General features: G+C 39.1%; 1 protein-coding gene across 1 annotated transcript; it reads right to left on the reverse strand.

Annotated features, from left to right (window-relative positions):
- Positions 1-4268: 4268 nt before the first annotated feature.
- Positions 4269-8132, reverse strand: LOC140240869 (uncharacterized). The gene has a single exon (XM_072320643.1). It carries the CDS (start codon positions 7996-7998, stop codon positions 4864-4866), a length of 3135 nt encoding a protein of 1044 aa, XP_072176744.1. The 5' UTR covers positions 7999-8132; the 3' UTR covers positions 4269-4863.
- Positions 8133-22024: the final 13892 nt, after the last annotated feature.

The following is a 22024-nucleotide window of genomic DNA, read 5'->3' on the forward strand; positions in this document are numbered from 1 at the left end:
ATGTAGTTCACCACTTAGTCTAGATATGGTATTAAACACAACGTCCAATGGAATTTAAGGGCTGTCAGGCCATTCAGTTGAAAAACAAATTTTCAATGAACACTTATTATTTGACCTTCATATGTTTGTATATATAGATGTCAGTCCAACATTACACACTTTCGCCCCAAAATGTTCACTTTGGCATAAATTTCAGGACTTAGATTGCTTGTTTGAAGCAATTCAGGGGCATAGTTTCCTCTCATAAAAGTATTCTCAAATATCATATTGTGCTGAAGGTCATGCACATTGGGAAACAGGAAATAACTTCACATTCTTGAAACTGACCCATTTACCTCGGAGATATTCATACATAATCTAAAATGAATCATATTGCAGAAAGCATTATTTGCCTGTAACCCGCAGGAAGTCACAGTACACTGTATTAGGACCTGCCATCATTTTGGTTTTGTAGAGATAAACAGAGTGTATATTATTCACAACAGCTATCAACTGGGCAAGTAAAAATCACAAGTTCATGATGCAATGCAATGCAATATTTTGGTATGATTTCAAGTTCGTGGTTAACATGGAAAATCAAAATGGGACATGCAAATGCACTGTACAACAGTGTACATTAGTTTGATAAAACATAATTATATATGTAATACATAAATACAAAGAAGACAATAATACCCATTCACAAAACTCTGAATGTGAGACATAGACCAAATCATTCAGGATTTAAAAGAAAAAAATGAAGTATGTTCATTTTTACATATATCATACAGAGTTGGTATGTGTATCTGCAAACCAATTGCTCAACCTGAGAAAAACTCTGGTAAGAACTGAAAACTCAAGTTAATGTGATTCTGCCATTGACTTTACATAAGGAAAGCTTCTGTTAGAAATCACCCAAGTTTTTTTTTTTTTATTAAAAAAAAATCAACAGGCCCCAGGTATTCTACGATAGGCAAAGCTTCATATTTTAGTTGACAGACACTACTTGCACAGGTACACACAAGGATAAGGATACATTTCTGTTCATTACACGAGCTTTCTTGTTCTGTTGGTAACAAGGAAATATATATGCATACACGTCTGAAAAATGACAATTTGTTCCACTGGATCCAAAGAAAGAATTTGTTGCACTGTGTTAATACATAGTATGAAATATCTTATTTTCTGCTTTCACTGTAACCATAAATTTTCTCCCATGGCACATGGATATCGAGGGTTTGCTTGTACTCAAAGCAATCCATAGGCATAGTTTAGTTGCAACACACTTGAGTGATCACTGGTGATAGCCAGTATAAAAAGCTTTAAGCTCAAGCAGAACATAACTATCCATCCATGGATATATCTCCCCACACTTTCTTTTTCTTACTTTTAATGGAAAAAAAAGAAATGAAGACAATCTAAAAAAACAAAGTAATGTTCAGAAAAGGCAATTAAAGCCTTCAAAACAAATAAGAAAAACTAAGAATAAAATCCAAAACAATGTATCCTTATTTAGAAAATAAAAATTACTAGTATTATTGGGAGTGCAACATAGCATTTGCTAGTAGGTATAGAAAGGCTTCTACCTTTTGTCATATATGCTGTTCCACAGAACTGAGAATATAAAAAAAAGATATCAAAACTAGGAAGTTTCATATCAAATCAAGGATCGTGACTAAACAGTGCGAAGATGTTGAGAGCCATATGAAAGTCCTTGGTAACCACATGAATAGTACTGCAAAACTATGATTCCACATCATCAAATAATAGTTAAAAAGGAGGTTCAGCATGGAAGACAAGGCATATTCCACTTTAGAGAGTACAATGTACATGTAGTATGACTTTGAAAGCAACAAATACACAACAAAAACCATTTATCAGCACATATAACGGGTACAATTCGTTTGTGTAATGATAGTTACAGTATTACAGCACCAACTAAAAGCACAGTGATACATCTGAGCACTAATTTTGTATGAGGCCAAAGAGATAAAAATAGACTGAACATCTTACTTTGTAAAAGTGATACAAAGAAAATAAATAGGTAAGCCATAAGAGCACAATTCAATATGGGCAAATAAAAATACAATTTCTGTATTACAAAACAGACAAGAAAATAAATTCTTTCATTGATTGACAGAGAGTGATGTGGTAATCTGCATGGTGCACTGTATGTCTGTCTAAAGTCTTTGGATACTTTGTGATGTTGTAGGGAGTGGGTTATTCAAATACCTGAACAGGACATACACTGACTAGGACATTTACTGCTTTGAGCCAGTGCAGATTGTCAAACATTAGCAGAATCTCAAATTAAATAGCCTCAGAAGGTATGTAAAATCATCTAACAGAATTTCATATCTACTTCACTTCTCTCTCTCTCTCTCTCTCTCTCTCTTATCTCCATGATTTTCCAACCTTCAACTTCTCCCTCTCCCCCCTCCTTTCTTTCATCTTTCTTCTCCCAATGATTTCCAAACCTTTAACCTAGCTGATTTTCCCTCTCTCTGTCCCCCATTCTCCCATCTCCACCGGTGCAACTTCAACTTCCAGCTCACTGCTGCCCCTCGATTGTCATTATGTCCTTCCTTACACTCTCCCTATACACCCCTTCCCTCCACTACTCTCCTCTTTCCCTTAGCTTTTCTTCTGCCAAGCAATGGTCCCTGCAGGGATGATGTACACATGGTGTTACCACAAGCCTCTCTTTCTCAGGTATGAGCTTTCTTCACAATATGCAAATAAAAATGACACTTACACCCAACTATGTCATCTTAGTCAGTTCCTCTTGACACCAAGTCTAAACATGAAACTTTTTTTATAGCTTATACACTGGCAATTGACTGTAGAGGAGCATGCATGGAGTTTCAATATCAAACATTTCAGGACTATGACAGCAGAGCAGAGTCGATAATTTGATGTATGTAATTATATAAAGACACAAAAATTACTAGAGTAACCTTGCTATTAAAGTAAATGCATTCTATAATTTCATGTACAGTTTAAACCACCTGTTTTAAATTATCTGTATTACCAGATGATACACTGTAATCAGTTGAGGTAGGATGAAACTAGGGAGAAAACATGACATCAGTCAAAAGATCGCTGATGGTGCTAAAATTCTTAAGACACTAAACAGCAGTCACTCATCTCCATAAAGATGTGTTTGAATAGTAAGGGTGGGATTTCACGGAGCACGCGAACGATTTGCGAAGGACGCGAATGACAAAATCCAACATTCGGAAAAGTTTTTCTCAGAATGTTTTCCGACAATGAAGCCGGAAACTATTCTTGCGCAATTTGTGCGAAGTTCCCACGACGTATGTGCGATTGTCGTGTGTATCATTGCTAAAGTACAGCATGTTATGTACACGAAGAACACGCGACGGAAATGCGAACAACGAAAAATTTTCAATAATCATGGGAGAAAATGTAGCAAGGAGAGGTGGAAGCAATGAAAAAAAAAAATCAACTCAAATCAGCTTTCTTGAGTTGATTTTTTTTCTTTCCTCTATTTCTCTTTTTGTTTTCTCTCATTTCTCTATCGTGTGTTTGCCTACATTTTTTTCCCCTAACTGTTAGGACGTATCTCCACGAGTAAAGCATTTGATCTTTTTTTTTGCAGTTCCTCCAACACATAATCTCTATAGTTCAAATGAAATTTACATACTTAAGATTGATTTTAAGTATATTCTGCGATTTTTTTTTTGTATATCAAATATTCTTTCTCTTTGCTAGTCTATAATTTCTTTTGTTACTATAGTTGTTAATAATTGTTTGATGTTTAGATGTATGCTACGATTTCTATTTGCAGAAAACGTACAGGGCATACATCCCCCAAACGTGCGCTAAGCGTTCGCGAGAATGTCTCAAAAGGTACGCGAACAGTTTGCAATTACGTCGTAAAATGATCGGAAAAACTTCGCAGATTTCACGTAACATACGCGAGACATTCTCAGAAGTTTCGGAGTCTGTTTGGGGTTTCACGAACATTTTGCGAACATCGCGCGTGTCTTGCGAAGGTCTTGCGCATATGACGAAGCTTTAAAGACACTTTCGAGAACAATTCACGAGCAAATCCCGACTAAGTGTGCGGAAAAGGTTCGCGAAAAATTTCAAACTTTTTTGAAATTCTCGCCGAAGTAAAAACGACATTCGCGAACAACTGACGACGCTTCCGAACCCTCATGTTTGTTTGGCGATCTTTTGCAGACTAAAATGCGAATGCTGGATTTTGCCATTCGCGTCATTCGCAAATCGTTCGCGTGCTCCGTGAAATCCCACCCTAAGAGATGTAATCAATCCCTAACAGTTATTTCCCCTTCTGATTTTATCTTTTGGCAGTTACCACTCAGGACAAATGCACTCACACAAACATGCTTGTACCACACACTACGTTGTGCTGTGAAAGATACACGCAGAAACTGGTTTTAGAAATATCAAATATGTACAACAAAAGCAGATAATCCAAATTTCAGATAAAGTGCAACAAATCCATTGCAATCGTTCGGCGATTTTTATCGGTGTATAAATGATACTGCACTATACACTAATGATTATTATGAACCTGTATATCAATGTATGCTCGGTTGACTCAGAAACTTTTGTGACTTGAAACAAATATCAAGCAACAGGAAAGACGTGTGATGGGCATGTGTAACTTCCAGTGGCAAGAGAAGTTGAAAATACAACTGATTAGTCAAAAGCATCCATATTGTTTAAAATGCTTTCTCTAACTTACATAATGTTTTATGAACTTTGAATTGCAGGAAAAAAGCAACAGTCAAAATCTGCAGAAGAACTTTTCCAAAATACAAGATAGCTGGATGATTTTCATATCACCATCTGTACTTTGGGCTATTTGCTTCATATACTAATTCCCATCTCTTACCAGTTGCCAAACTGGTGCTGATTATAGGAAGCTTGAGTTTGCTGGTTGGACATCTGCCACTTTGCCTGATCCTGAAAGTTTGGGTTGTGGGGATGCCTTGCTTGGAGGAAGGGATAATGTGGATGCTTAACATACTGCTGAGGGAGGTTCAATACAGAAGGATAGCTGGGTGTAGTTGGCATGGGTTGATAAGGCAGTTGCTGATTGTTGTAGACACCCTGGTTTTCCTGGTGATTATAGTGGGTGGGCATACCCTGGTTGTTCTGGTGATAATGGTGGGTGGGCATACCCTGGTTGTTCTGGTGATAGTAGTGGGTGGGCATAACCTGCCTATGATGTTGATCCCGAGAATTAAGATATTGCTGTTCATAACCATGTCGCCCTTGTGGCATTTGAAACCCTGTGGTGGTAAGGGGATGTATAGCATACTGGCAACTCCCTTGAGATGGTGTTCCCCTAACTATTGGGGTACCAGGTGGGATTGGTGGTGGTTGAGGTAATCCGACATGGACATCCGTACCATACTGAGGGATTTGATTTCTCACGCTACTATGTTGCATTGTATCCCACAAAGACTCATGCTTCATCAATGGTGGATGTGTGGGCTGAACACTAGGGGTTCCTTCTACTAAAGCCAGCTTGCCACTTTGCCTGAAACCAAGTGGATTTTCAACTTGGAAACTTTGATACTGGCTCTTGAGATCTACAGTTGTTGATTGCTTTTTCAGCCCACCATTCTCGACATGTTCTAGCCTTGAATTATCATGGTGACCATTCTCACAACTTTTCCAGTCAAACACACACTCCACAGCCTTTTTCACTGAATGCATCTCCATAAACTGCCCACATTTTTGGTCCTGCTGAACAGCATGGCTTCTGATCATGGGAGAGGTTGACATGGTAGAGTAAGTCTTGTCTGAAAAGACATCCTCTGTTGACTGCTGTACTGGATGATACTGATCAGTGGAATGCAGAGAACGAAACTGAGGTTTCCCATTGCACACTGTGTCACCATGTGCACTGGAAGATGTGTCGAAGGATTCTTGCCCATTCTCTAGGAAGATGTCAGAAGGTCCACTGCTGGCACATTTGTCCTGGTCTTGCAAGTCTGTATTTGGGAAAGGGTTTGATTCATCCACACTTATTAATGTTTTGAAAACACTCCCATCATCTGAAGGGCAAGATCTTAAAGGTTGTTCTTTGACTTGGTCCAGGCTATTTGCTGTAGTTGCTATCTGATACTCTTTTGACGCTTCACAACTTGCAACTATGTTTTCATTCTGACATTTCTTGGTTTTACTGTTTGTTACAACTTTTGATATCTCTTTGATTTTACTACACTGACATTTGTTACCTGTTTCTTGAACAGGTGACTGTTCATTTGGCAAAGGGGGACATGGTGAGGTGGCAGACGTGTCAGTAGTGGATGAGTCATCATTGATCAGCTGCTGTTCCTCTGAATTTCTTGAAAGATCTGAATCTTGTTTGCCTGACATATCACTAGAACCTTCCCTCAAAATGTCAGTTTTTCCTACTGTGTCAGAGCCAACTTCTCTCTGCACCATGTCATTAGTTTTATTTTTCTCAATGGGTGGCTCTTCTGAGGAGCTGCTATCAGGCGACAAACACGCTTCAGGTTCCATAATCCTGCTCTCTCCATTTTGCTTGAAATTAAATGGGTCTGTTGAATATTGACCTGGTAGAAGCACAGGCGTGTGACCAGACTCTTGAATTCCTGTCTTGTGTGTCTCTGTAGTTGAAGATGCATTCTTTCCACTCTGTAAACTCATCATCTTTCGAGTGCTAGCTGCATGGAAGTGCACGGCTTTGGTCTCATCACCAGTAACTTCCTTCACAAGGTCTCCCCCAATGGTAATGATGTTTCTCCACAGAATACTTAGGTCTCCATGAGAACACCCTTGCCTTTGTTTTTTCAGCAGGTCCCATTCTGCATGACGCAGTGCTCCTGCACGCGACGTCAACAATTCATCCGCCTGGTTGTCAAGTGCTTTGATGACGTCTTCATTGAAGCTTTTGAGAAAGATGTCCTTTGAGGACATTTGGCAGAAGAATTCTTTAAGGACTGCAAACACAAGTGGTGAGGCATCAAGTCCATTCTGCATGCCAGCACCGTCATTGTCAGCTACCATGTAAACAGAATCCTTCAGCAAGACATGCAGTATCAACTGCTTCACATGACCTGGCGAATCCTCCATGGTCGCATACAGCTCACTGGCATCAAATGACTCAGGATCATTCACAGATGACACAATTTTCTCCAAAATATGGTAATTCTCAGTTACAATGGCCTTGATTGTCTCTGGAATCTGGTCTTCTGCTGGTACATTCTCCAGCCCTAGAGTTCTGCTCACTGAATCTTCCATGACTTCAACAAATTCTTGAGGTGTAAACGGAAGCTGAAATCCACGACTGTTCATCTGATATCCAGCCATCATGATTGGAAGAGGTGACCGGCACACCAGTTCTATTATCCTGTCTGCATGATGATCAAAGTCCTGCGGATTACCAGAGGCCTCCTTAAGCAATGCCTTTGCATCTGCAGGAGACATAGCTCTGTGAGGGTGCCTTTTCACACAGTGAATATCTCTAATCAGATTCATGCTGGTTCTGCTCACTAGTACCATGAAGACACAGTCTGTCCCTGAAACAAGTTCTCTTACAAATTTCAATACTTTTCCTTGCTCCTCCTTCATGACTCTATCAATGTTGTCCATTGCAAATATATATGCTCTATTCTTCCCATTCTGGTGAGCTCGAAACCGACGAGCTAGGTCATGCACATGGATACCGTCTGATTTCACATCTGACCATCCCTGGACATATTCTTGCAGAGCATAAATAACTTCTTTCACCACGTCATTCACTGTAAAGCCAGTTCTGATATCCAGGTAGAACGTATGCGTTTCACAGTCCTGTCTACGGAATATTCTTGCAGCTCGAAGCACAACTTCTTTACATGTCCTTGTCTTTCCAATGAATGGTGGACCGTGTAGGAGTAATATTCGGTTTGTGCTGAACACATTCTCCAGCTCTTCTGCCTCCTTACCCATGTAGCGGAAAGCCTCATCTTTGACCCTGATGTGGTCATGTGCATCCCTCTTTGATGCCATGGTAAGTTGTCTTTTTCATCCACCTAGGATTTCTGTAAATCAAGGAGGAAATAAAGACAACATCAGTATTGACTATCAATAATATCATAATCATTGCAACTGATTGACAGGATCGGGAGGTCATATGTTCAAATCCTGCTCGGGTGTGTACACATGCCCATGATTTCTTTCATCATGGCCACTACTAAAACACTGATATATTCAGTGCTTATCTACATCGATGTAGGGCACTTTGTCTATCGGATGCAATGAAAACATCTTGACAGAAGAATTTCATGAATTTGAATAATATTATAATTATCACTGAAGTGCTGATTTATATGCCATATTCTGAAGTACATGTACAAGTTAGCAGTAGCAATGAGAAAAATTCATTGACATAATACTTGGTTTGAAACCAATGACCCCTTGATTGCTGGTGTACTACTGTGTTTATTCAAATCAAAAACTTGACACAAGAATCATGAACATAATGACCGCAGCCACACAAATCCTGAAAATGCATGGACTTGTAGTTGATAATCAACTTCTCTGTGTACAGTAATGTAAAGACAACTCTGTGAATGTATGGGATTATATATGAAAGGGGATTTTGTGACAGGGTTAGACTTGTTATGACAGTTTACTTGCCATCAGTGAACAAGAAAACTACAAAAATATTTCAATAAAACTAATTCCACAAAACCTCCAAATATGTAGTTGCCAGACATGGATTCCTAGTTAAGTGCAGATTCTGAATTCATTAGCAGATATAAGCATAAAATAATTCAATACAAATGGACTTTTCTAAGGTATCTAAACAATGAAAAGAAAGTAGAGTATCTAAAAAAAAAAAAAAAAAAAAAAAAAAAAAAAAAAAAAAAAAAAATTGCTTACAGAGAAAAGAGGCTTTGAAGACCAGGGTCTACCAGTTATATTAAAGTGCTTTATGCACTTGTCAATTGAAGTCCCGGCCCATGGGTACCCGGGGATGGCCGGGACTTGCAACCAAGTTGGGCGGGGATTTCAGCATTTTTTTCGCCCGGGTGGGTCGGGAATAGACCGGGCTTTGTAGGGGGAAATTCACTTAATTTGCCCCGGTGGGCCGGGGATGTACCGGGGTGTTGTCGGGGGAAATTCAATTATTTTGCCCCGTTGGGTTGGGAATGGACCGGGGTTTGTCGGGGGAGATTCACTTATTTTGCCCCGGTGGGTGGGGAATAAACCGGGGTTTGTCGGGGGAAATTCGCTCCAACCAAATGGCAGGCATTTGGGGCGGGAATTTTGGCCGGGATTGAGCCAGATTTTGCTTGAGAGTTGATTATGACTTGTACCATTTCCAGTAAGGTAATGTGACCATAAATTATTTCGCTTGACTAGCAATTCCCCGCTATTGAGGACTCCGTAACGTTGCCCAAAAGTTGCGTAAACGCATGAATCACGTAAAGAGCCTAGCGTGAAACATGCGCGATTTGCCTTCGATCGTATTGTCCGCAAATGTGCGCCGGATCGGCGCTTTACGCGATTCCACGCGGGGGCGGGCTCGGTCACACTGGTACTGCCCAAAAGTTGCGTAATCGCATTGCACGTACTGGTAACTAAGAAATTTGGTTTTGTGTGCTTGTCCGTCGAGAATTTTACCATTTTCGCTGATTTACGCAATGAAAAATCACCGATGAATTGCGCAAGAACTACATTATGTACGGAAAGATCACGCAAAAATATAGCACCACAATCATACGTGAGTTGTTAGTGATACATTAGTGATTCCTCGATCAGTATTTCGTGAGTATTTACCGTGTTCTGTTAGAGATACATAGGAATACGCCACTATTTTTTTTCAGTGATTTTCAGTGATACGTAGGTGTTTCAAGCGCGAAACACGCGTCATTATTTATAGTCTGCTTTTTTGTCAGTGGAGAGTCGTTGGTGAACGCGATAGCGGCAACATTTTTGCGAACAATCGCTGATATTCCACGCATATTTCGCGCATTGTTCGCGTAAGAACCACGCAAACTACGCAAAAATTACGTAAAACAGCGCAATACTGCGTAAAATTTTTACGCGAAGCCGAGTTTTGAGCTCTTCAAAACATGGAACTGCGTAAAGTGCCGATCCGGCGCACATCGGCTGACAACTACGAAGGTTCAAAATTGTAGACAAACTCATGAAATGCGCAAATCGCGCATCGTATCGTGTAAAATAAGGCTCGAATTTCTTACGTGATTCATGCGTTTACGTGACTTTTGGGCAGTGTGACAGGTCCTCAAAAGCCAGGTTTTTGAGCAGCTCAAAACTCGGCTTCGCGTAAAAGTTTACACACTTCTAGGCAGTATTGCGCTGTTTTAGTTCTTACGTAATTTTTGCGTAGTTTGCGTTGTTCTTACGCGAGCAACGCGCAAAATATGCGTGGAATATCAGTGATCGTTTGCGAAAATGTTGCCGCTATCACGTTTATGTGCGATTCATACGCAGTTAATTGTGATAAAGCGCAGATTATGCGTGATTTTCCGTGGACCTCTGTCGTCAGGCGTCGCGCACAATCACGAATTCGCCCTATTTGGGGCCTTTGCGTGCCTATGCGCTGATTAGTGATTTTTTAGTGATATTTCCGTAGTTCTTGCGCAATTCATCGGTGATTTTCATCGCGTAAATCAGCGAAAATTCTCAACGGACCTGACAAGCACGCGCAAAACCAAATTTCTTGCGTGATTCACGCAAACTTACGCAACTTTTGGGCAGTGTGACCGGGCCTTCAGGGTCGGGACTTGGCCGGGGATTTCTATACGAATATGCCCGACTTGTCGGGGACTTGGCCGGGGATTTCTGCACAAATATTGCCCGGACTGTCGGGGAATTGGCCGGGGATTTCAACTTCAATTTTGCCTGGCCTGCCGGGGACTTAGCGGGGGATTTCCGTGAAAATTTTGCCCGACCTGTCGGAGACTTGGCCGGGACTTGGCCGGGTAGTGTAACATGCAAAATTGCAAGTGGGATGCAAGTCCCGGCCATCCCCGGGTACCCATGGGCCGGGACTACAATTGACAAGTGCATTAATCTCACTAACTGTGCTCTGTGCAATGAATGGAAGTAAAAGCAGAATGTAAAATTACATGTACATTCAGAATGACCATGCATTCACCGATCCTTAGCAATTACAACTTTGTCTAAATAAAATCCCATGAGAAATGAGGTTACATGTAGTATACACAAACAAGAAACATGACGTGGCATCCTTAAAAGTCAGAACAATGGGGCGCTTGTCAATGGAAATTTTTCTTACAGCTAGAATAACCCCCCGCAAACCCTCATACCAAGTTTGAATAAAATCCGACAAGAAATGTGGTTTATAGAGCATTTAAACAAGAAATGTGACATGGCCTTCAAGTCGGAACACTGAGGGTGCTACACCGTCACCACAAACTGTTGTGTCCTTCATGTAGAATGACCACTCATACACCTCCTTAGCAAGTCTGAGTAAAATCCAGTACAAGCTTTTTTGCAAATTTTGTCCTGATCAGGATGACCTTTGACCCTGTAAAAGGTGGAACAGTGGGTGCAGCAGTATCAATATGTAAAGGTATCACAATTTGACTACAATATGTTAACATACCAAATTTGAAACAAAACCAAAAAAATCAGTCAAGAAACATAGCCAGGAGTGTACACACAAGCAGACTATGAAATATTTATCGCTTCAAGTATAAAGACGGAACAAGCGAGGGTGCCACCACCAAAAATAGGCATCTTCATTTCACTATAATGCATCTTTTTGCCAAATTTGAAGAACATCTAATGAGAAATGTGGATGCTACAGCGCATGCAAGAAATGTGACATGGCATCTAAGTCGGAACACTGAGGGCGCTGTCACCATACTATTAAACTGTTGTGTCCTTCACGTACATGAAGAATGACCACCCATACACCTCCTTAGCAAGTCTGAGTAAAATCTGTTGAGTAACAATCAAGTTATTGCATACAGTGTAAATAAGCAGTTTTGCAAAATTTGACATGATCAGGGTGATCTTTTGACCCTGTAAAAGGTGCAACAGTGAGGGCAGCATTATCAACAGGTATAGGTGTATAGATTTGACTATGATACATTTACGTACCAAATTTGAAAAAAAAAAAAAATCGGTCAAGAAACAAAGCCAGTGTCGCACACATTGAATATGTAAAATTTACCTTTTCATGTATAAAGACGGAACAAGTGAGGGCGCCATCACCAAAAACAATAGGTGTCCTTGTCTTACCATAATACACCTTCATGCCAAATTTGAAGATGATATAAAAAGAACTGCAGCCAGTAGAGCACTCACAAGAAAATCTCTGCAGCGGACACGGCGGTGGCGCAATGAGGCCAAATCCATACATGTAGTATCCTCCAAACTCTGTTCGGGGGGATACAATTTACTCTATTCTACAAGGAAAGAGAGTATTCTACAACTGCACGAAACACAATTTCCCACTGGTGACATGATCTCAAACATGTAAATCATGTAGAAGAATTGTTGTTTTAAAAAAAAAATAGAAAAAAATATGAAGATCAACTAGGTTAAACCATTTCACCTACTTAGAGTCCTTAAAAAAAATAAATCAGGGCATGCTACTTTTTGTTGGTTTAATTTGTAATGCATGGTCACATTTTATGTTGCTGAAATGTGTACCCAGTACATAATTATGTGAATACACACTATCATAGCGAAAGTTGGACATGCACATCAGTGGATAAGATTAGATGATTATATGTGAACTAAATTATTCAGCAAGGTGTTTCTTGTAATGGATAAATACCAGTAGTCAAATGGTGTACTTTTCAGTTAAAAATGCTTTCAGTAAATTAGCACTCTCCGGCAAGTGAAGCTTCATGAAACAAATTTGTCCATGGATATTCCACACAGATTAGAGGCCACAGGAAGCCATGCTTTACTATACGCAAGCATACGGGAGTGAAAAATCATTTGCATACTGCCAAGGGAAATTCCACAAGTACCAATTATAAGCACTCACAGCCGAAAGCCTCTCACCAACAACAACAAATGTTGTCTATTACAGCAATGATATTACATTGTATGCTTTCTGGCATAATTTTTGGCACTTCAGCATGTAGTATTGTGCAAGGCATAGTAAGTTGTTCTTCTTTTTTTTGTTGCTAATTTTAGCATAATTGTTACAGATACTAAAAGAAATCACTATATAGCTATGCTTCTTGATTAATGTGTCTCTTTATTTACTTGTCAGCCGATTTGGCACCACAATTTGTAGCAAAAAAGTGAGGACCATTTTTGTTTGTTTGTTTGTTTGTTTCTACATGTACTTGTAACATTACAAAAAGTCTACACGCGAACGGTGACAAACAGATAATGAGCTATGACGTAGATCCATCATTTGCATACCACCAATCACCCTGCGTTGTGCGTTAAAGAATAATACATATTCATGATGCAATCACGCGCCGCAAATGCTACGTTGAGCTAATGTATTAATGAAATCTAAATAGTAATAAAGATGCGCGCACCTATTGTCACGTCACGAATTTGCATACGCGCTACGTCACGATCACACGATGACCCGATGCGACCTCGTAAGGCCAATGACATTTAGCCAATCAGCGTAGCGTATTCAAGTGAGAAGCACGCAGGGACGCGCAATTGCTTAAATAGTGTATGAACATATTGGTGGGTTCTATGATTCACTCGGGGCTAAACTGACATGGTTTATGAATATCGAAAAGGTACAGATGGCGAAGTTTCACGAAATTCCTCCAAACTCAGTATAAATACACGGAGTATTTGGTGCAACTCACTAGGCAGGTGCATTGTACAAAAACAACTGGTATGGCAGTAAAATAGCCCTTCCAAAGTGGCCTTCAGGCTCACAGTTGGCACACAGCGCCGTCAATGTAAAATTGTGTGTTGTCGTAGAGCTGATTGCGTTTGAGTGAGAAATGACACCTAATTTTCAACTCGAAAGGTACCGATGTACAATTTTCACAAAACTCTACAAATGAGGTATGTAGAGCAAGCTTGAAATCTAGATTTTCATAAAAACCAGGTGCATTAAAGCAAAAAGACATATTCTGGGAGGTATGAGTTCGTGAAGTCGAGAGTCCGTGTAAATGTCCTACACCTGATTGTGCGCTCTGCGCGGTGCATTTAAAAACGCTCGTTTCCTATGGAGGATGTCACCGCACTTTTTGTAATGAGCCAATTAGGCACCATTGGTTGATATGATATAGCATAATTTTGTGGCAATTTAGCATGATTTTAGGCTGTCTCAAGCACAATCCCATTTTTCATACTATGGTCACAGTGACCTTTCTCCAGCTGCACTGAATGATTTTTTGATGCTCTGCGTGCAAGATGGGAGCTAAAACTCTCAACATTAGAGGGTAGTCCTGATATGGGTTGTGAAATCTTTGGTACAGGAACAGAGTGCTTCATTTGGCTCTATTTTTCTTTTATTTATTTTAATGTTGATTTAGTGGATATATACACAACTTTTTCTGGCAAGTGAACATTTCCATATAAATAAAAAGGTGAACATTCCAGTTTTACATCAACTTTATTTCACTTTACAATAAAGACTTCAGCCGAATAATTGAACTTAAATTTTCAAGGGAGACCATTAATTTGTGAAGGATTAGATGGGAGCACTTAACATAACATTGTACATTATGCATGAATTCAGGAAAAATATAATAAAGAAATTAGTCAAGCACAACAAGAAAGTCTGAGGAACCTCAGCTGATTACCTCCAAGTTATAATTTTAAAGTCTTGGTGGAACCAATGTGCCCTCATGAATCTCTGAACAGGTAAACATTTTCTGCACACACACACACACACACACACACAAAGAATATAAATTTATTTCAAACATCATTACTAATTTCCACATAAAATATTATGTTAACTAGATATATCGCTACGGCGACTGATATGCCTCCGCCATAATGCATGGTTCTCCTAATAGGTCTATAGTACAATGTCTTGACAATGTGTGATGACAGTTTCACACAATTGGCAAAATATTAAAATGACAGGTTTGCCACAAATGTGCTGAATGTTCACTTTCCTAGAACTAGGTATGTCAGAGTGCAGGTATTTGGGGAACTGATGATTTTTACTTGACTTTTGACCCTTTTATAAGTTTATGCATTGAGTAATTTTCAAGGTATTGAGAAAGAGTATAATTTCAGTATCAAATGGGAAAATAGCATTATCTAAACCTGGCCTTTGACCTTTGACCTCACAGTTCCAAAGAGAATCACTGTTACTGTAGGTTGAACATGCATAAATATGTAAGTTTTATGATGATACCTTGAGTTACTTTTGAGATATGGAGGAAAAAGTGCAATTCAGCACTTTCACTTGACCTTTGACCTTTTAACCTTTGACCTTTTGGCAAGAAACTTCCCACAGAATATATATTGGGTAATAATGCATACATCAAGTTAAAAAAAAAATACCTTCAGGCATTGCATAAATATAAGGAAAGTAGTGATATTTTGAGGAGTTGACCTTGACCTCTGACCCCCTGACCTTTGAACCATGACCCCCAACTTCCCTAGATAATCACTGCCCATTGGAACAATACTAAGTTCCATGAAGATACCTTGAACCACTTGCGAGATATGGAGAAAAACATGAATTTTCAACCTTTTCTTTTCACAAAATAACCTGTGACCTTTGACCTTTGACCCTGTGACCCTAAAATCCAAACGAAGTATCATCCCCCCAGGATATACCCTCATACCAAGTTTGATGCAAAACCACCTCACGGTTCTTGAGATATCGACAAAAACAAAACGGGACAGACGTATGGACGGACGGACGGACGGACGACCCGAAAACATAATGCCTCCGGCCACTTCGTTGGCGGAGGCATAAAAAGAAAACCAGGACAAAGAACCCAATCAAACCTGACAAGCCAAAAAAAAGAAAGAATAAAACAAAACAAAACAAAAAGATGGGGGGAAAAGAACTTACAAGTACTGTTTGGGCTATGGCCTGTTTATACGGAGCATGATAACAGCAACGGTCTGTTTTTTGTTTGTTTGTTTTTTTTGGTTGTTGTTGTTGTTTTTTTTTTTGCTATGGTGCACCAAAAGGAACCATGTCTGGTTCTGTTACAATATCACTTCCCGCCAGATTTAGTTACAAAATTAATCTTCAACTACTGATTTTGTTGCTCTTGATTTTGACATAAGAATAACTTTTGGGTGATTTTGTAACAAATTACTGGTTTGTTTGGGTTTTTTTAATAGAACCACACATGATTCCTTTTGGTGCACCACAGCAAAAAAAGAAAAAAATTATAAATCTTGCTTGGTGTAAACGCGCCCTTACTCTCATGCCACAGCATTTCCTTCTTCTATCAGTTGCACAGTGTACACAGACAGTGTGCTCTGGGAATCCCATTTGCCAAACCAAGGAAATGAGTAACACTGTACCATCAAATGTCATTGGAATGTCATTGCACAAAGTAGGGTGTATGTATTGGCTTGAATGAATGGTGAGCTGGTAGTCTTTGTTTTCACAGCATCCAGTATGACAAGCAAGCTATTAAAAAGCAATGTTTTGTCTCATTAAGACACACAGAAAAAAAAAATAAAATCTTTTTAAATCTGACCAAAGAGAGTCAATTAATACTTTTGGTATAACATCACTGCATGGCAAAATTATTGTAACACTGATGGCTTCAAGAGAAGTTGATGTTGCTAAATTATCAATCAAAGAGCATGATTTATACAATCACTTTGCACATTCTGTATAAAAATGGGTCAGTCCTTGGGTTGGGTCAACAAACTACATGATGTCCATGTAATGGTGGTGTCAACTTTTTTTATTTCACAATGAATATAATTTCCAATGCCATTCAGTCTTGCCGTGTCAATATGAACTTTGCTGCTTGCTATAGAGATGCTGAAATCTTTCATTGATGTGCTTCACCACAAATTAATTTTCTTACCTTCATTACATGGATATTTATAGTCTATAGAATTGGCCATAAATTCCCCTGTCTAATATTGCAATGTCATGATGCTTGTGCAGTAAATCTTGGTGGGAAACCATTTTCTCACTGAAGTCATTACTGGCAGATATTTGCTTGGTTTTAATGAGGTCTAGGCTGGGTTTTTTAGTTTAGTATGTCACAAAAGGCTGGCCGAACCCTTTGGACTGACCCAGATGTGACCTAATGTCGCTGTTTCCTGAAAACACATTAATGGGACTTAAAAATTAAACTTACAACTTTTATATCCAATTGTAATCAAGCTTACATACTATTGTTTTTGATTTCCTTACTTTTATCTGTGTAAACCAGAGCAAACCACAGCAATTTATTTGATTCCTTTGATATTTGATGTGCAAAGAGCAGTGTGAAAAACTGGTAAAGTGGGCCATCCTTCACTTGTTTTTTTTTTTTTTTAATAATCTCTATCTGATTTAAATATATATACATTACATAACATTCAACCTGAATGAATAAAACAAAATACAATCAATAAATCATTAAAGCAAAGCATATATATGTAGGCCCTACAATGAAATACTGTCAAATGAAATGTAACGCCAATGCCCCTCCTTACCTAAACAATGAGTAGCATAAAATATCAGGACAAATGTCTATTAAACATAATTTATTCTTTCTTTATCACCCTTGTTGCCCTCTTGTATTATGTGTTTTGCATAGTGTCTCAATTTTAGTAGGTAAACTGAGATATCAAATCTGTATTAAAATCAACCAGTTCTGTTACATATTCAGATTTTATACATGCTCCATTCACAAAAGTTGCATTAAACAACCACAAAACTTGTCGGAGGCTTGCTCTGCATGTACCTAGAAACAAGTACTACATTGTAGTAAGTGAATGGGAGGAGCAGGAAAAGGAAATGCTTCATTACCGTACTAGGCTGTACAACAAGAAACCCCCATAAATTGTAATACATTTTCATTACAGAAATGGTCCATTCATGGACGTTTCTTTCCCTACAGTCTACAGTGTGTAGTAACAAAGATTTCATTCACCTGCCCCTCCAATCAAATTCCTTAGTCTTGCAAGGTGTAGGATAAACCTATTGCAATCTTTGTGAAAAAGCATGCATGGAATTTGAATAAAAAACCTGCACCATGGTTCAACCTCCCATGCCAAATTCGACCGCAAGCAAAAGCATACATCATAGGTTTTACCAGACAGAAAAATCAATCTGTCCGGAGGTTGTTTTTTTGTTTTTCCTCCTTTTTTTTTAACCTTTATGGCCTCCTGTGAACTGCAGATGTATAGTCTTTACCGTACATATTCCCAATGACAAAATATATCAGGTATGGACCAATTCAGTCAAATAGGTTTTACATGTAGCCGGTAGTCAAATTTTGGATGGGAATGCAGTCTCATTTTGGGCAGCTTGCTTTACATACATGTACATTAAGTTACGGTACTGGTACTGAGAAGTGATACAGTCTATTTACAATCTGGTTGCAAATGTCTATCCATAACACCATTAGATTCACATCCTTGCCAAATCTGGAATTGCACACAGTGTTTTAACAGCTTACACTACACTCAACAGAACTATATTGTAGATCTACATGCTAAAAGATAAAATTTTTGCATCCTGCTTCTCTTGTTCTCACAAAATACAGGAAATATCACGGTTGGGTGTCATATTTCATTTGGCCTTCAGCCTCATGGAAAATGGCACTGGATCAATGTTACTGTACATGTACATGTATGTCATGAAAAAGCACTGGGCCACTATAATTGTTTTGACACAATTACATTTTTCAATATCCATCATCAGGACCCACTGGAGAGTTTAAAGGTACTAGCCCACATTTGCAAACCCACGAAAATCAAAACTGCATAAAACAGGTCCAATATGACTTCAAGTACAAGTTATAACAGTAACATGTTCTACCTCACCTGTTGCTCTTTGTTGATACCATTCGATAAAAGAGAGAAAAATCATCGTTTTAAAATCAATTTTCAAACCGGGTCAACCCGACCCAAAATCGAATTGCGAGCGCGGGCTACAATTGTAGCTACGTACATTAACTTACACATGTATCGCATGCATGTAGTACGCGCGTGGACCGGAGCTAGCGAGCGTTTCTATACGCATGCATACGGTGCATTTTCATTTCTTTTAATGAAAGTAATGGACTAATTGGAACGAAATTTTGCACAGGTGTTACTGCAATCATACCCAAACTCCATGCTAACTATGAGACCAATTGCTGCAGGTTTACAAATGTAGGCTAATACCTTTAATAATTACAATACTTTAACCCAGTTGGCGTTGAAGACCGATAGCCCTGATCCTTAAAAAGCAGTCTAAAAACTCACTTGTTTAAAGCCTCAATTTGACTACTCATTACATGTACTTGATATTTGTATGTCCTTTATCTCCTTCACTTTCTCTTCCTTCCGCGCCTAGAGCACTCTGCAGAGTGGATTTGGCGCTATATAAATCATATCAATTATTATTATTATTATTATTATACTCGGCAGGTGTTTATGGGAAATGTGTTTTATTGCACAATCAGCTCATCCTCAACAGGTTAACTTTAGGCATAATTTACCATTTGCAGAAGAAACATACACCAAGAATTAGTGCTTTGAAATAGTTCTAATATGTGAGTTAGGGATAGAAACAACAACTAAAAATTTGAATTTGTATAATCGATGTTTAGTATTGTTAAATACACAAACATGGGAACAATGGTTGAAAGATATGTTTCCAGACGAAACCGTCTACAGTTAGGGTTTAATGAGAAAAATACTGATATCTCCTTATATTTTAGGCTTCATTGCAAAACTTTTACATGGTAAGATGTTTTGTGATACAACAGACCTACACTTATGCATCAAATGTGATCTTGAACATTTTTTAAAGGACAAGTTCACCTTTTATACATGTGGGTTGAGTGAATGCAGCAATATTAGTAGAACACATCAGTGAGAGTTTGAGCAAAATCGGACAATCCGTTAAAAAGTTACACATACAGTTTAATATGTTATGAACACAATTGTCAATGAAAAGATAGATAAGTAAATCTACAGCACAGGAAAGAGAGGTGACATGTTTTACGATTAGGCCGAAAATAAACATTTGAGGTAAACACACCTTTTATGATCTTGAGGCCGAGTCCCTCATGTTATTACAAGTTTGAATGGATAGCACCATGAGCACTTGACCGAAAGATCGGTCTGTATCTGTCCGTCGGGGAATGTTCCGCGGAGACTGCGTCTGGCTTCACGGATCCTCCCCTCCGTATACGGAGGACAGCGTTAATGGCAAAATATAAAAGAGTCCTCCGGACAGACGGATCTTTGTGTCTACATGAGCACAGGTAATAGTGTAACTTGGAAGTTGCAGTCAGTCAGTATCACTTCCTAGTCACCGGTCTCTTGAAATGAAAGTAACCGCTACTATACTGATTAATTACAACTACTAGGCCCCTAGTTCTACTATGCCCGCAAACCTGTTGGGTCATTTTCCAGAAATTTGAGTTCAATGATCACCGCGCCGTACTCTCATATCCCGAACGGGAGTCAATCACCTTACTTACACGTCATAATACTAGAGTAAATTTAGGCAAATTACGCAGACATTTTGTCATTGTTTACTTACTCACCACATGTGCTTCAGTTGTTCCCACATTGATGACTGCACGTATAAATAGACGACCCTATCTTATCTCTATGGATATCTAAAAAGAATGTTCAGAAGTTCCTAACCTGCCACCTATTCTCTAAGCGAAACTCCAGTACACAGTACAGTACCGGCAGACTGGGTAGCTGCAATCCGACGACACTGACAGCGCTTTTCTCCACTTCCATGCCGTGTGTTTGGATTCGGGCTACGACGTGTGCTTACGCTTCCTCGCCTCATTTCAGCTATACTAGCGTCAGTCTCATGCTGCTACGCAGCTACCTCCGCACGACTAATAGTGTAGCGCATAGGGTGCGAATTTCAGACATGTTATCCCGACTGTCGGTTGTTTTCATAAAATTGTTTGCAGAAATCTCATTTTATGTGCAATGAAAAAAGGAGAAACAAATAACTTGATAAAATTCCATGATTTTTTTGCTTATGCAAATGCGCGAATAATCTTTCAAAAAACAATTAAACTATACGTGGTTTTATGATGCTATTAAAGCAAGACTATTCACTAATGACATCACATTGGGGGAATCCCCGTATTTCAACAGATTGCGTCATTATTGTTTGGGTGTCGTTTACTCCACGGCCTGTTCGTGCACCCACCGTGTCTCTTTGTGCAGGGAGGTGAAAGACACCGAACCACCTCCCCGTGTTATTGTATCAATAAGAAATGTAATAATTATACAATGTCTATAAGCTGTCATCTGGAATAGAGAAGCAAGAAGCTCAAGGCACAAACAAAATGCATATCCGACTCATGTCACAATGCCCAAAGGGAAAACAGAACATTATAATACCACAGGGATGGTATCAGTCTTGTGTTACAGCTTGGGTTAGAACATGGACCTACTGTTGTAGGTCCATGGTTAGAACCAGGTGTGCGCACAAACACTCGTGCAATGTGAGGTAGTCTAGAGCCAGTTCCCATGGAGATAAATGGCTAATAATACACTGTACACAACAACAAAAGTCCAGATACGCTGTCTGCCCATAAATCAATGAGCCATATCCCCCTTATAATAATTGCTATGGGAAAGGATTTATTTATCATATGGACCGTTAAAGTGCTGCTGGAGCTCTTGTGTTGTTCTTGTGTTGTTTGTTGATTTATTCAATAGAGGGAAGATTATGGGGTGTGTATTGCAAATCTTGCGCATCGTAATCTAGTACAAAGGCATGAGGTCATTATTTTGTCAAGCATTTGTCAAGCAAAATCGAAAGTAACACCACATTATCAGAAGATAATTCTCTGTATTTTTGTTTGCTTGTTTTGTTTTGTTTTTCTGAATGGGAAAGAGCTATTAGAGGTTATTGTTATTATGTACGTAGTAAAAAGGTTGTTGGCCTATAGCAAACCATCCGTTCCAACAATTCATT

Source organism: Diadema setosum, chromosome 17 (assembly GCF_964275005.1).
Source record: "Diadema setosum chromosome 17, eeDiaSeto1, whole genome shotgun sequence".
NCBI lineage: Eukaryota > Metazoa > Echinodermata > Echinoidea > Diadematoida > Diadematidae > Diadema > Diadema setosum.

What these genes read in the sequence shown, in the direction of transcription:
- LOC140240869 (XM_072320643.1), bottom strand. Translation starts at nt 7,998, where the DNA reads ATGGCATCAAAGAGGGATGCACATGACCACATCAGGGTCAAAGATGAG.